This window comes from Stegostoma tigrinum, chromosome 7 (genome assembly GCF_030684315.1).
Source record: "Stegostoma tigrinum isolate sSteTig4 chromosome 7, sSteTig4.hap1, whole genome shotgun sequence".
NCBI lineage: Eukaryota > Metazoa > Chordata > Chondrichthyes > Orectolobiformes > Stegostomatidae > Stegostoma > Stegostoma tigrinum.
In genome coordinates this window covers 102,235,253-102,247,571 of record NC_081360.1, presented here as the reverse complement: position 1 = coordinate 102,247,571, position 12,319 = coordinate 102,235,253, and the positions used below count along the sequence as shown (strand labels likewise).

The window sequence follows — 12,319 nt, the reverse complement described above, 5'->3', positions numbered from 1 at the left end:
ACTTCTGTTTTTGTTGCCCCTTCAAAATGTTGGTCTAGCTAGCGACACCCATGAAAGGATTTTCTTTTTAAACGTGTAGACTCCATATCATCATAAAATAGATGCTTTTGCTTTGTTTTCTCACTCCTGCCCTTCTTACTGAGAAATGTTTCCATGCATTCTAATCTTACCTTTGACGTTGAGCAGCACTGAGCTAAGGGTTTGACCAGCCGCGTTGGAGGCTGCACAAGCATAGAGGCCATTATCCTGCTGCTTGCAGTACAGCACCTTGAGGATGAAGTAGCCCTCCCTGTCCTCGTAGAGGAGGTGACGCCTTCCGGAGACGATCAGCCTGCCGTCCTTCCTCCAGAAAATCTCTGGCTTGGGCTTCCCGGTGACATAGCAGCGGAACTTCGCGTGCTTGCCCTCCGTCACCGAGAAGACTTTGACTTTGCAGGCCGTCGGTGGTTCGCCGGAACCCTGGCTCTGTCGGGCGACGCCGGAGACTGACTGCGGCTCGCGGTGAGCGAGGCGATGCCTTTTCCCGCGCCGCGCCTCGCGCCGGATCCGTTGGACACCTGACCCTTCGCTCACCCCAAGACCGTTGCTGGCGGTTGTGGGTGGGACTGGCTCGTTGGGCGCGTCGCCTGGGTCCACGAGGAGGACGGCCGCCGACATGGCCTCGCCGTAAAGGTTGCGCGCCTTGCAGAGGTACACCCCCGCGTCCGGCATGCGGGCGTTGAAGACCTTCAGGTGGTGCCACCCTTCACCGTCGCAGCCCTCGCTGAAATGCCCGTTCTCGAAGATCTCGCTCAGCTTCTTGCCGTCCTTCTCCCAGGTCACCGCCGGCATCGGGGAGCCAGCCAGCCGTCCGGTGAAGATCACGTCGTGGCCGCGGACCACTCTGGCCGAGGTGGGTTTGACCACGAAGGCCGGCCGGTTCTCCGGGTTCCCGTCACCCTCCTCCACCTTGAGGGTGGCGGCCGCGTAGGTCTCCCCCACCCCGTTCTTGGCCTTGCAGATGTACTGCCCACTGTCTTCCATCCTGGCCCGCGACACCACCAGGTTATAGACATTGCCGTCCTCCAGGAACCGGTAGCGACCGCGAGGGGAGATCTGTGTCTTGTCCCTCTCCCAGATCACCGTTGGACGAGGGTCCCCAATGATCTGGCACTTGAGAACGGCGTCTGCCCCATTGGGCACTGTGAACGTCCTGGGATACGATAAAAATCTCGGAGCGCCACCAAAGACGTCCATTGAAGAATAATCAGGGATCGAATGAGTCTTTTCTGGTCAGGCACCTAGAAACGAGCAAAGCAAAATAATCTGAGAACCTGTGATAATGGGAACTGCAGATGCTGGAGAATCCAAGATAATAAAGTGTGGAGCTGGATGAACACAGCAGGCCAAGCATCATCTCAGGAGCAGCTTTTCGCCAGTACCATTTAGCAAGAGGAGCGGACGGGTCAGGTAGGAAGAACGTACTTTGTAGTTGTGTTCATAGATTATTATTATTTCTAACAAATCCGATAGGGAATTCAGGAGAAATTTCCTCACCAAGGCAATGTGGTCTCAAAGAGTGGTAGAGGCTTTTTAAATGCAAGGCAGAACTACATAAACACGAGGGAAAAAGAAAGGGCGTGCTGGTATGTCGAGGTGGGGATGGGGTTAAGGTCATGTGGAGCACAAATGCCAGCACAGACTGGTTGGGCTGTATGGCCTGTTTCCATACTGTAAAAACTGATCAGAGCTGTTTAGTCTCTTCCCCAGCTAAGGTCAGATGCCCAACACATTCACCTTATTGTAGGTACACCGGGAGTTGGCCATTCAACCCATCAGACTGGGTTCATCCATTCAGTGATATAGTTGCTGGTCATTAACTCAACTCCATCTTGTCAGTTTGGTTCCATGACCCTTCAGGAACAACAGTCATCAAGTCCGGTTTCTGGAAAGTCCCATGTAGCACCAACATCAACCATTTTGGTACAGAACTTTGGATAGGCCACAGCTGGAGTACTGTGTGCAGTTCTGGTCACCATAGTATATGAAAAACATGATTGCAATGGAGGAGGTGCAGAGGAAATTCTGTGATGAAGCATTTCAGCTATGAAGAGGTTGGATAAGTTCAAGTTCTTTTCTTTAAAGTAAAGAACGTTGAGGTGGGCAGGTGTCATAGGATCATGATGGGCAAGGACAGGATTGGTAGAAAGCAGCTGTTCCCCTTAGTCTAGGGGTCAGTAACAAAGGGATGCCATTTTAAAGTGAAAGACAGGAGGTTTAGAGGGGATTTGAGGTAAACTGAATCACCCAGAGGAAGTGTGAGGATCTGGAATGCACTGCCTGGAGGGTAGTTGAGGCGGTAAAGCTCAGAACCTTTACAATGTACTTGGATAAACTCTGAAAGTGTCATAACATTCATACGGACCTAATGGGAGAAAGTGGGACAAGTGTAGATTTGGTATATTTTGGCAGTACAGATTTGATGGGCCGAACAGCCTCTTCTGTCTTGTATGATTCCATGAACAACTTTTAAGGCAAGACTATTCTAGTAGATATTGTGTGATGAATTGCTTTGGTTTTCATTCATTAAGGGGATGTGGGTGTTATTGACTAGGCCAGCATTTATTGCCCAGTCGGCAGTTGAGAGTCAATCACATTGCCATGGGTCTGGAGTCACATGTTGGCCAGACCAAGTAAGGATGGCAATTTCCTTCCCTAAAGGACATTTGTGAAGCCGACTTGATTTTTCCAACAATTGACAATGGTGTCATGGTCATCATTTGACTCTTAATTCCAGAATTTCATCAGATTCGTATTGCACCTTATCTCACAGTGGGGTTTGAACCTTGGTCCTCAGAACATCATCTGGGTCTCTGGATTAATCGTCTAGTGATAATACCGCCAGGCCATCATCCCCACCCACAAATACTTCCCAATAACATGACCAGCAACTTAGATTTATATATCACTGTTATCATTATAAACATCTCAGGGTGATTCACAGGAGTCTGTATGACCATGATTAACTTCCAGCTACATGTCTTTGCTAAGAATGTCTAGTTTCATCTTTGTAATTGCCACTTGACTCTATCCTCATTTTAGATGATTGGCTGCTGACACCTTCTCTCATGCTGACATTCCCTCCTCCATTAAGAGTCTCCCTAAAGCATACATTGACTTCTTAAAGGGATATCCTGGATAGATGCAGGAAATTTGTTTCCCCGGTCTGTGGGAGTGCCTGTGAGGACCTACAAGTAGGGGACATAGTCTCAGAATAAGAGATTGGCAATTTTTAGTATGCAGAGCTTGCTATTATAAATGCAGAGTTTTTCTAAACACAGTTTAGCTCTAAAAACTTTAACCACCTCAAGCAGTACAGCATTGTGCTAACAACACTGATGTTGTGCAGACAAAAATCCATTTCGGAACTCGAAACTGGCGCTCGATTGGTATGTTGGCATCATTGATATCAGAGTGAAACCTGTTAACAGTGACTGCTGATCATATTGCTCCAACGATAATCACTCCTTCCTTTCCTCTTCTTTAAATGAAGCGATTTTTTGGGAAGTGCTGTCACTCATTCCACTTAAGCACTGTCAGTTGGCCATTATAGAACATAGAACGGTACAGCACTGTACAGGCCCATCGGCCCACGATGTTGTGCTGACCTAATATCCTACTCAGGTCATTCTGCCTCCATATCCTGCATTTTAATATCTTCCATTGCAATGAAAATGGTCTCTAGGACAAACTTTGTAACTGCTAGTGCTGTCAACAAAGGCCACACATTAAACACCCTGATACCTTCTCATTACACCTCCGATAACCCCACAATGCACACCGGAAATTCTCTTAAATAACAGATACCACCACATCACATGCCCTTCTGGTCATTCAGTACACACCTGATACCTACTTGTTGCCCTTTATTACACATTTTGGTACGCACTCATTAGATACCCAATATGCACTTATTATACATCTTTTGAAGACCAAAGTACTGCAAGGAGGATGTTATTAAACTGTAAAGAGTGCAAAAAACAATAAGGATGTTGCCAGGACTCAAGGGACTGAGTTATAGAGAGACACTGGACAAGCTTGGACTTTTTCTTTAGAGCATAGGAGACTGAGGGGGGATCTTATAGAAGTGTATAAGATTTGGTGAGACATGTATAGGGTGAATGCATTCAGTCTTTTTCCCAGGGTTGGGGAATTGAGGACTAGAGGGCATCAATTTAAAGTAAGAGGAGAAAGAATACATGAGAACCTGATGGGCAACTTTTTTTATACAGAGGGTGATATGCATATGTAATGAGGTGCCAGCAGAAGTGGTTGAAGCGGGTACATTAACAACATTTAAAAGACATTTGGACAAATACGTGGAAAGGAAAGGTTGAGAATGATATGGGCCAAATGCAAGGAAATGGGATTAGCATGGATAGACATCTTAGTTGACATTGAGCTATTCGTGTCTCAGTGCTGTAAGGCCCTGACTCTACACACCCTGATAGATATTCACTTCGATGCACAGACTGATATCTGCTCCTAGGAAGATAGGAACAGCAGCAATTTGCCCCTCAAATCTATTCCCACACATAACCAGATTGTGACTGATATGCAACCTACTCCACTTTTGGCCTTGCCCCGCAACCACTAATACATTTGGAGAATAAAAATCTATAAACCTTTATTCACCCCTGTACAAAATGGAAAGGAAAGAAATTTCCCGCAGGATGCTGGACAGCATTTCACACTTCTAATTTTTTTTATTGTGACAAACCAACTGAAATGAACATTATGTGCCCGTAAATTACCAGGTAAAGAATATTTCAAGTAAAAATGTAAATTTCACTTTAAATAGTCTGTACAACTATGTGTCTCAAGTGGTACTTGCATTACTTTCCAGCCAAATGTGGGACCACATGAAATTCCACAGACGTTTCAACTTCACGTCCACCATTTATAGTCATGCAGTTGAAAAGATCAGCAGCACAGAAAAAGGTCCTTAAGCCCATCAAGCCTGGCACAGTCAAAAACAACTATCTAATTATTCTAATCCAATTTTCCAACACCCCTAGATTTCCACCAAACATTTCTCCTCTAAATTTTCTGCCACTCAGCCTGAATCTGTTGCCTCGGTGATTGACCTCTCCACTGGGGAAAAGTTTCTTTCTGTTTACCCAGTCAATGTTGAACATAATTTTATATAGCTCAATCATGTCCCCTCTTAATAACCTCTGCTTAAAGTAAAACAACCCCATTCATACAGGATGAAACAAGCCCTTCGGCTCAACTCATCCACATAGAGATAGCACAGTGTGGAGCTGGAGGAGCACAGCAGGCCAGGCAGCATCAAAGAAGCAGGTAAGTTGATGTTTTGGGTCAGGACCCTTCTTCAGAAATGGGAGAGGGGCAAGGGAGCCCCGAAATAAATAGGGAGAAGGGTTGGGGCTGGGGAAGATAAGTGGGATGGTGATAGGTGAGTGCAGGTGGGCAGTGGTGGGGATTGATCAGTGTGGTGGGAGGAGTGGATAGGTTGGGGAGAAGATGGACAGGTCGTGTCAGGTTAAGGAGGCAGGGATGAGAGGGATGGTTGGTCATGGGATAAGGCCGGAAGTGGGGAGATTTTGGCCATTGGGTTGTAGGCTCCCAAGGCGGATTGTGAGGTGATGTTAGGAAGGAAGAGGTTATTGGAGGGTGACAAATGTTATTTCATTGTTCGAGAAAGGGAATATGGATAATCCTGGGAATTACAGACCAATCAGATTTACTTCTGTGGCGAGCAAATTATTGGAGAGAATTCCAAGAGATTGTATTTATGATTATTTGGAAAAGCACCTCTTGATTAGAAAGAGCATGGCTTTGTGAAGGGCAAATCATGCCTCACAAGCATTATTGAATTCTTTGAGGATGTGACAAAACACATTGATGAAGGTAGAGCAGAGGAGTCTCTAAAAGTTAACTTGCAGGTAGAGTCCGTGGTTAAGAAAGCGAATGTAATGTTGTCGTTTATCTCAACAGGGTAAGAATATAAAAGCAGTGATGTGCTTCTGAGACTTTATAAAGCTCTGGTTAGGCCCCATTTAGAATACTGTGTCCAATTTTGGGCCTCACACCTCAGGAAGGACATACTGGCCCTGGAGCGTGGGAGGAAAGGATCAACAGCAGTGACTCTGCTGACTTCACCTTGAGGAAGTGCACCCAGCTCCAGCTCCTCAAAGACCGTGTTAGGGAACTGAAGCTGGATCTGGATGAACGTAGGATCATTCGGGAGACTGAGTTGGTGATAGAAGCGAGCTACAGGGACATAGTTACCCCTCAGAATGAAGGCATTTGATTGACAGTAAGGAAAGGGAAGGGAAAGAAACAGTCAGTGTAGGGATCCTCTGTGGTCGTTCCCAACACCAATAATTATACTGTTTTGTAAGCCACAGGGACTGGGTCTCTGGCACACGGTCTGGCTCTGTGACTCAGAAGGGAAGGGGAGAGAATAGGAGAGCAATTGTAGTGGGGGATTCAATAGTTAGAGGCACAGACAGGCAGTTCTGTGAACGCAAACGAGACGAACGGATGGTATGTTGCCTCCCAGGTGTCAGGGTGCGTGACATCTTGGACCATGTCTTAAGGATCCTTAAGAGGAAGGCTGATCAACCAGCAGTCGTGGTACACATCGGTACCAATGACACAGGTAGAAAAAGGACTGAGAATGTGAAAAACAAGTACAGGGAATTAGGGTGGAAGCTGAAGTCCAGGACAAACAGGGTAGTTATCTCTGGATTACAACCAGTGCCCCGTGATAATGGGGTAAGAAGTAGGAAGAGAGTGCAGCTAAACACGTGGCTACAGGGCTGGTGTAGGAGGGAGGGCTTCCATTATGTGGATATTGGAGCACATTCTGGGGAAGATGGGACCTGTGCAGGAAGGACGGGTTGCACCTGAACCAGACCCGCACAGATATCCTGGGAGGGGGAGTTTGCTCGAACAATACGGGACGGTTTAAACTAGATTGGCAGGGGGTGGGGAACTAGATTTCTAATTCAGTGTATGAGGTATTCAGCCATCCAACAGACATAACAGGGAGTGAGGTTGTTAATAAAGAAATGTGGTCGATGGAGCGCAATTGTGCACACAGGGATGGTTTGAAGTGTGTGTACATCAATGCTAGAAGTACCAGAAATAAGGTGGATGAATTTAGAGCATGGATCAGTACTTGGAGCAACGATGCTGTGGCCATTACAGAAACTTGGGTAAATCAGGGAACTGAATGGTTGTTGGAAGTTCTGAGATTTAGATGCTTTAAAAGAAATAGGGAGGGTGGTAAAAGAGGCGGGGGACTGGCGTTGCTGGTCAGGGATAGTATAGCAGCTTCTGAAAGGCAGTTCGAGAATAATATGTCTACAGAGTCAGTTTTGGTTGATGTCAGAGCAAGAAAGGAGCAGTCACTTTGTTGGGGAATTTTTACAGACCCCCTAATAGTTGCAGAGCAGTGGAGGAGTGGATTGGGAAGCATATACTGGAAAGGTGCAGAAGGTTGTGGACATGGGTGACTTCAACTTTCCAAATGTTGAGTGGAAACGTTTCAGTTGTAATAGTTTAGATGGAGCGGATTTTGTCCAATGTGTTCAGGAAGGATTCCTGACAGAGTATGTAGATAGACCAACACGAGGAGAGGCCACTTTGGATTTGGTGCTTGGCAATGAACCGGACCAAATGTCAGACTTGTTGGTAGAAGAGCATTTTGGCAGTCACGATCATAACTCTGTTACTTTTACAAAGTAATGGAAAAGGATAGGTACATACAGAAGGGTAAGGTGTATAACTGGGGGAAGGGTAATTATAATTCTGTTGGGCAAGAACTGGGTAATCTAAAATGGAAACAAGTGCTGTCAGGGAAGAGCACCATAGAAATGTGGAGATTGTTTAAGGAATGCATACTGCATGTGCTCGATACGTTTGTCCCTAGCAGGCAGAGAAGATGTGGTCGAGTGAGGGAGCCTTGGTTTTCAAGAGAGGTCGAACGACTGGTTAAGAGGAAGAAGATGCTGATATAAGGTTTAGGTAACAAGCATTGGAAAAGGCACTAGGGGGGTACAAGTTAACCAGGAAGGAGCTGAAGAAAGGGCTTAGGAGAGCCATAAGGGGGCATGAGAAAACCTTGGCAGGTAGGATCAAGGAAAACCCCAAGGCTTTTTACGCATACATGAGGAATAAGAGAATGACCAGAGAAAGGGAGTGTGGGGGGGAGCGATCAAGGCTTGTAAAGGTAATTTGTGTATGACGCCTAAAGAGATAGGAGAGGTCCTTAATTAATAGCAAGTTTTGAGAAGATTTGTGACACATCCATCCTAGGACAAGCCAAACAGAGACATGCACGAGAATTCCTAGAAGCATGGCATTCCAACCGGGACTCCATCAACAAACACATTGATTTGGAGCCAATCTACCATCCCCTGAGAAAAAGAACAGGAAATGACATCACCAACCCAAGGAAACCTAACCAGATAAATAGAAAGCGGGACATAATACCAGCGCTTTGTCGGAGGCTCACTGATGATGTTACCTAGAATGGTGACGAAATGCCTGAAAACTAACCTTCCAGCTCAGCGAGCAAACTCGCATCCAGTCCTTAATTAATACTTTTCTTCGGTATTAACAACTGAGAAGGACCTAGTTGTAGGGGAGGACAGTGTAAAACAGGCTGTTAGGCTAGAGGAAGTGGATGGTTAGTAAGGAAGATGTATTAGGAATTTTGAGAAACTTGAAGATAGATAAGTCCCCTGGGCCTGATGGGATTTATCCAAGGATTCTATGGGAAGTGAGGGAAGAGATCGCGGGGCCTTTTGCAATGATCTTTTCGTCCTCACTGTCCACTGGTCTGGTGGTGGAAGATTAGAGAGTGACAAACGTCATTCCTTTGTTCAAAAAAGGTAATAGGGATAACCTTGGAAATTATAGGCCAGTTAGTCTTACTTCACTGGTGGGCACATTATTGGAAAGGGCTCTGAGAGATAGGATTTATGATCAATTGGATAGGCACAGTTTGATTTGTGAGGGGTAGATCATGCCTCACAAATCTCTATGAATTCTTTGAAGAGGTGACCAAACACGTGGATGAAGGTAGAGCGGTGGATGTGGTATGCATGGATTTAAGTAAGGCGTTTGATAAGGTTCCCCATGGTAGGCTCATGCAGAAAGTAAGGAGACATGGGATAACTGGAAATGTATCAGATTAGATTCAGAATTGGCGGACCCTTAGATGACAAAGGGTGGTAGTGAACAGAAAATATTCAACATGGTGCTCATTTACAAGTGGTGTACCACAAGGACCTGTACTGGGTCGACTTCTGTTTGTGATTTTAATAAATGATTTGGATGTAGGAGTGAAAGGGTGGATTGGTAAGTTCGCGGACGATACGAAGATGGGACAAGTTGTGGATAGTGCAGAGGGCTGTTCTAGGTTACAAAGGGACATTTTTAGGATGCAGAACTGAGCTGAGAAGTGGCAGATGGAATTTAACCCTGGAAAGCGTGAGGTGGTTCATTTTGGAAGGACAAATTTGAAAGCAGAATATAAGGTTAACAGAAAGATTCTTGGCAGTGTGGAGGAGCAGAGGGAGCTTGGGGTTCATGTCCACAGTTCCCTGCAAGCCGCCACCAGGTGGAGTTGTTAGGAAAGCAGATGGTGTGTTAGCTTTCATTAATAGAGGGGTTGAGTTCAAGAGCCGTGAAGTTATGCTCCAGCTATGTAAAAAAAAAGCCTGGTTCAGCCATATCTGGAGTATTGTGTCCAGTTCTGGTCATCTTATTACAGGAAAGATGTGGAAGCATTGGAAAAGGTGCAGAGGAGATTTACCAGGCTGTTGCCTGCAATGGACGGGAGGTCTTACAAAGAAAGGTTGAGAGAGCTAGGGCTTTTCTCTTGAGAACAACGAAGGATGAGAGGTGATTTGTTAGAGGTGTACACAATGATGAGAGGTATAGATCGAGTAGACAGCCAGAGACTTTTTCCTTGGGTGGAGGTAGCTATTATGATGGGCTATATGTTTAAATTGCGTGGAGGTAGTTATTAGGGAAATGTCAGAGGTAGGGTCCGTACTCAGACAGTGGTAGAGGCGTGGAGTGCACTGCTGGAGAGGGTAGTGGAGTCGGCCTTATTAGGGGCATTTAAGCAGGTATTAGATAGGCATATGGATGATAGTATAAGGTAGCAGTGGAGGTTAGATAGACCTTAGGTTTCATGTAGAAGTTCGGCACAACATCGTGGGCCTAAAGGCCTTTACTGTGCTGTACAGTTCTATGTTCTGTGTTCTACGTTCTAGACTCAAAACACTAGCTTGCTCACTATCCATGGATGCTGTCTGACCTGCTATGATCTCCAGCATTTGTTGTTTTCAGTCTCTCTAAACCATTCCTATTTTTGTGCCCATCCAAATATCTTTTAAATATTATAACTGTATCCATCATGACAGTTTTGTACTCCCCTACCCTGGGAGAAAGACATTGGCTGTTTACCTTATTTATGCCCCTCATGATTTTATAAACCTCTGTAAGGTCACCCATCAGTCTCCTACATTCCAGGGAAAAAGGCCCCACCCTATCCAGCCTCCCCTTATAACTCAAACCCTTTAGTCTCAGTAACATCCTTGTAAATCCTTTTGCAGTCTTTCCAGTTTAATAACATCCTTCCTGTTGAAGGGTGACCAGAATTGTTCCCACTACTCCAAATGTAGTCTTACCATGTCTTGTACAGCTGTAACATGATGCCCCCAACTGCTATACTCGGAGCTCTGACCAATGGAAGCAAGCATGCTAAATGCCTTCTTCACCACCCTGTCTGCCTGTGAACCACTTTCAAGAAGCTCTGTACCTGCACCCCCAAAAGTCGGTCTTTCTCGGTATCTGTTTAACAATACTTCCCGGGGTCCTACCATTAACTGTTTAAGCCCTGCTCTGTTTGTCTTAACAAAATTCAACACCTCACATTAAACAAAACTCCATCTGCCATTCTTTTGGCACTCTTGGTCATTTGATCAAGATCTCTTAAATAATCTTCTTCACTGCCCACTGCACCACCAATTTTGTACCATCTGCAAACGTACCAACCATGCATGATATATTCTCATCCAAATTGGTTATATAAATGATGAACAATAGTGGACCCAGTACCAATCACCAAGCACCTTTGGTCCATTCAATCAGTCATCATAACTGAAATTCTCCAGCTCATGCAACATCCTAGTAAATCTCGTCTGCATTCTCTCCAGTGCAATCACATCCCTCCTATAGTGAGGATTTCATAGCTGTACTGTGGCTTAACCAATGTTTTATACAGTTCCAGCATAATCTCCCAGTTCTTAAGCGCTATACTTTGCCTAATAAAGGTGTGTCCCATATGCCTTCTTAGTCACAACATAAACAGAAGTTGCTGGAAAAGCTCAGCTGGTCTGGCAGCATCTGTTAAAAGAAATTCAGAATTATAGTTACAGGTCTGTTGACACTTCCTCAGAACTGCTTCTTAGTCACTTTATCTAGCTGTTCCACTGATTTAACAGACTGGTGTACATGCACACCAAGGTCCCTCTGATCCTCAGTGCTTCTCAGGGACTGACCATTCATAATTTATTCCCTTGCCTTGTTTGTCCTGCCCAAATGCATCACCTCACATTTCATAGATTCATTTATCAATTGAGTTCTATTTACCACTGAATTTCGTTCACCCCATCTGACTGACCTGTCTATATCATCCTGTAATTTATGGCTACCCTCCTAGCTATTTACCACCCTACTAATTTTCATATAACCCACAAACTTACTGATTAATCACCCTCCGTTCAAGCTTACATCATTAGTGACAGGAATGAGCAATTTCAGTAATTTTTTTTATTCTTTAATGAGATGTAGTCATTTCTGGGTGGACTAGCATTCATTGCCCATCCCTAATTGAGTTGAGAGTTAGCCACTTTGGCTGTGGGTCTGGTGTCACATGCAAACCAGACCAGATGAGGATGGCAGATTTCTTCCCTAAAGGGCATTAGTGAACCAGATGGTTTTTCCTGAAAATCACCAATGGTTTCATGACCATCATTAAACTCTTAATTCTAGATTATTATTGAATTCAAATTCCAGCATCTACCACGTTGGGATTTGAACCCTGTTCCCAGAAGGTTTCCTGGGTCTCTGGATTAATAGCCTTGCGATACTATCACAGGGCTGTCAATCAGGAGAGATTGAAGTAATTAGGTTCGTTCTCCTTGGAGAGAAGAAAGCTGAGAGAAGATCTGATCGAGGTTTTCAAAATCGTGAATGGACTGGACGGAGTTGTTAGGGAGAGTTGCTGCTA

The 12,319-nt window shown here is 45.1% G+C and overlaps 1 protein-coding gene across 8 annotated transcripts in view; it reads right to left on the bottom strand.

Annotated features, from left to right (window-relative positions):
* obsl1a (obscurin like cytoskeletal adaptor 1a) overlaps window positions 1-12,319 on the bottom strand; it is a 195,474-nt gene that overhangs the window by 178,711 nt on the left and 4,444 nt on the right. For all 8 annotated transcript variants that reach the window (XM_059647569.1, XM_059647568.1, XM_059647573.1 and 5 more), the window contains one exon: window positions 171-1,280. In XM_059647569.1, coding sequence (XP_059503552.1) covers window positions 171-1,236 — 1,066 coding nt within the window. In that variant the 5' untranslated portion in view covers window positions 1,237-1,280. The remainder of the gene's footprint in view (window positions 1-170; window positions 1,281-12,319) is intronic.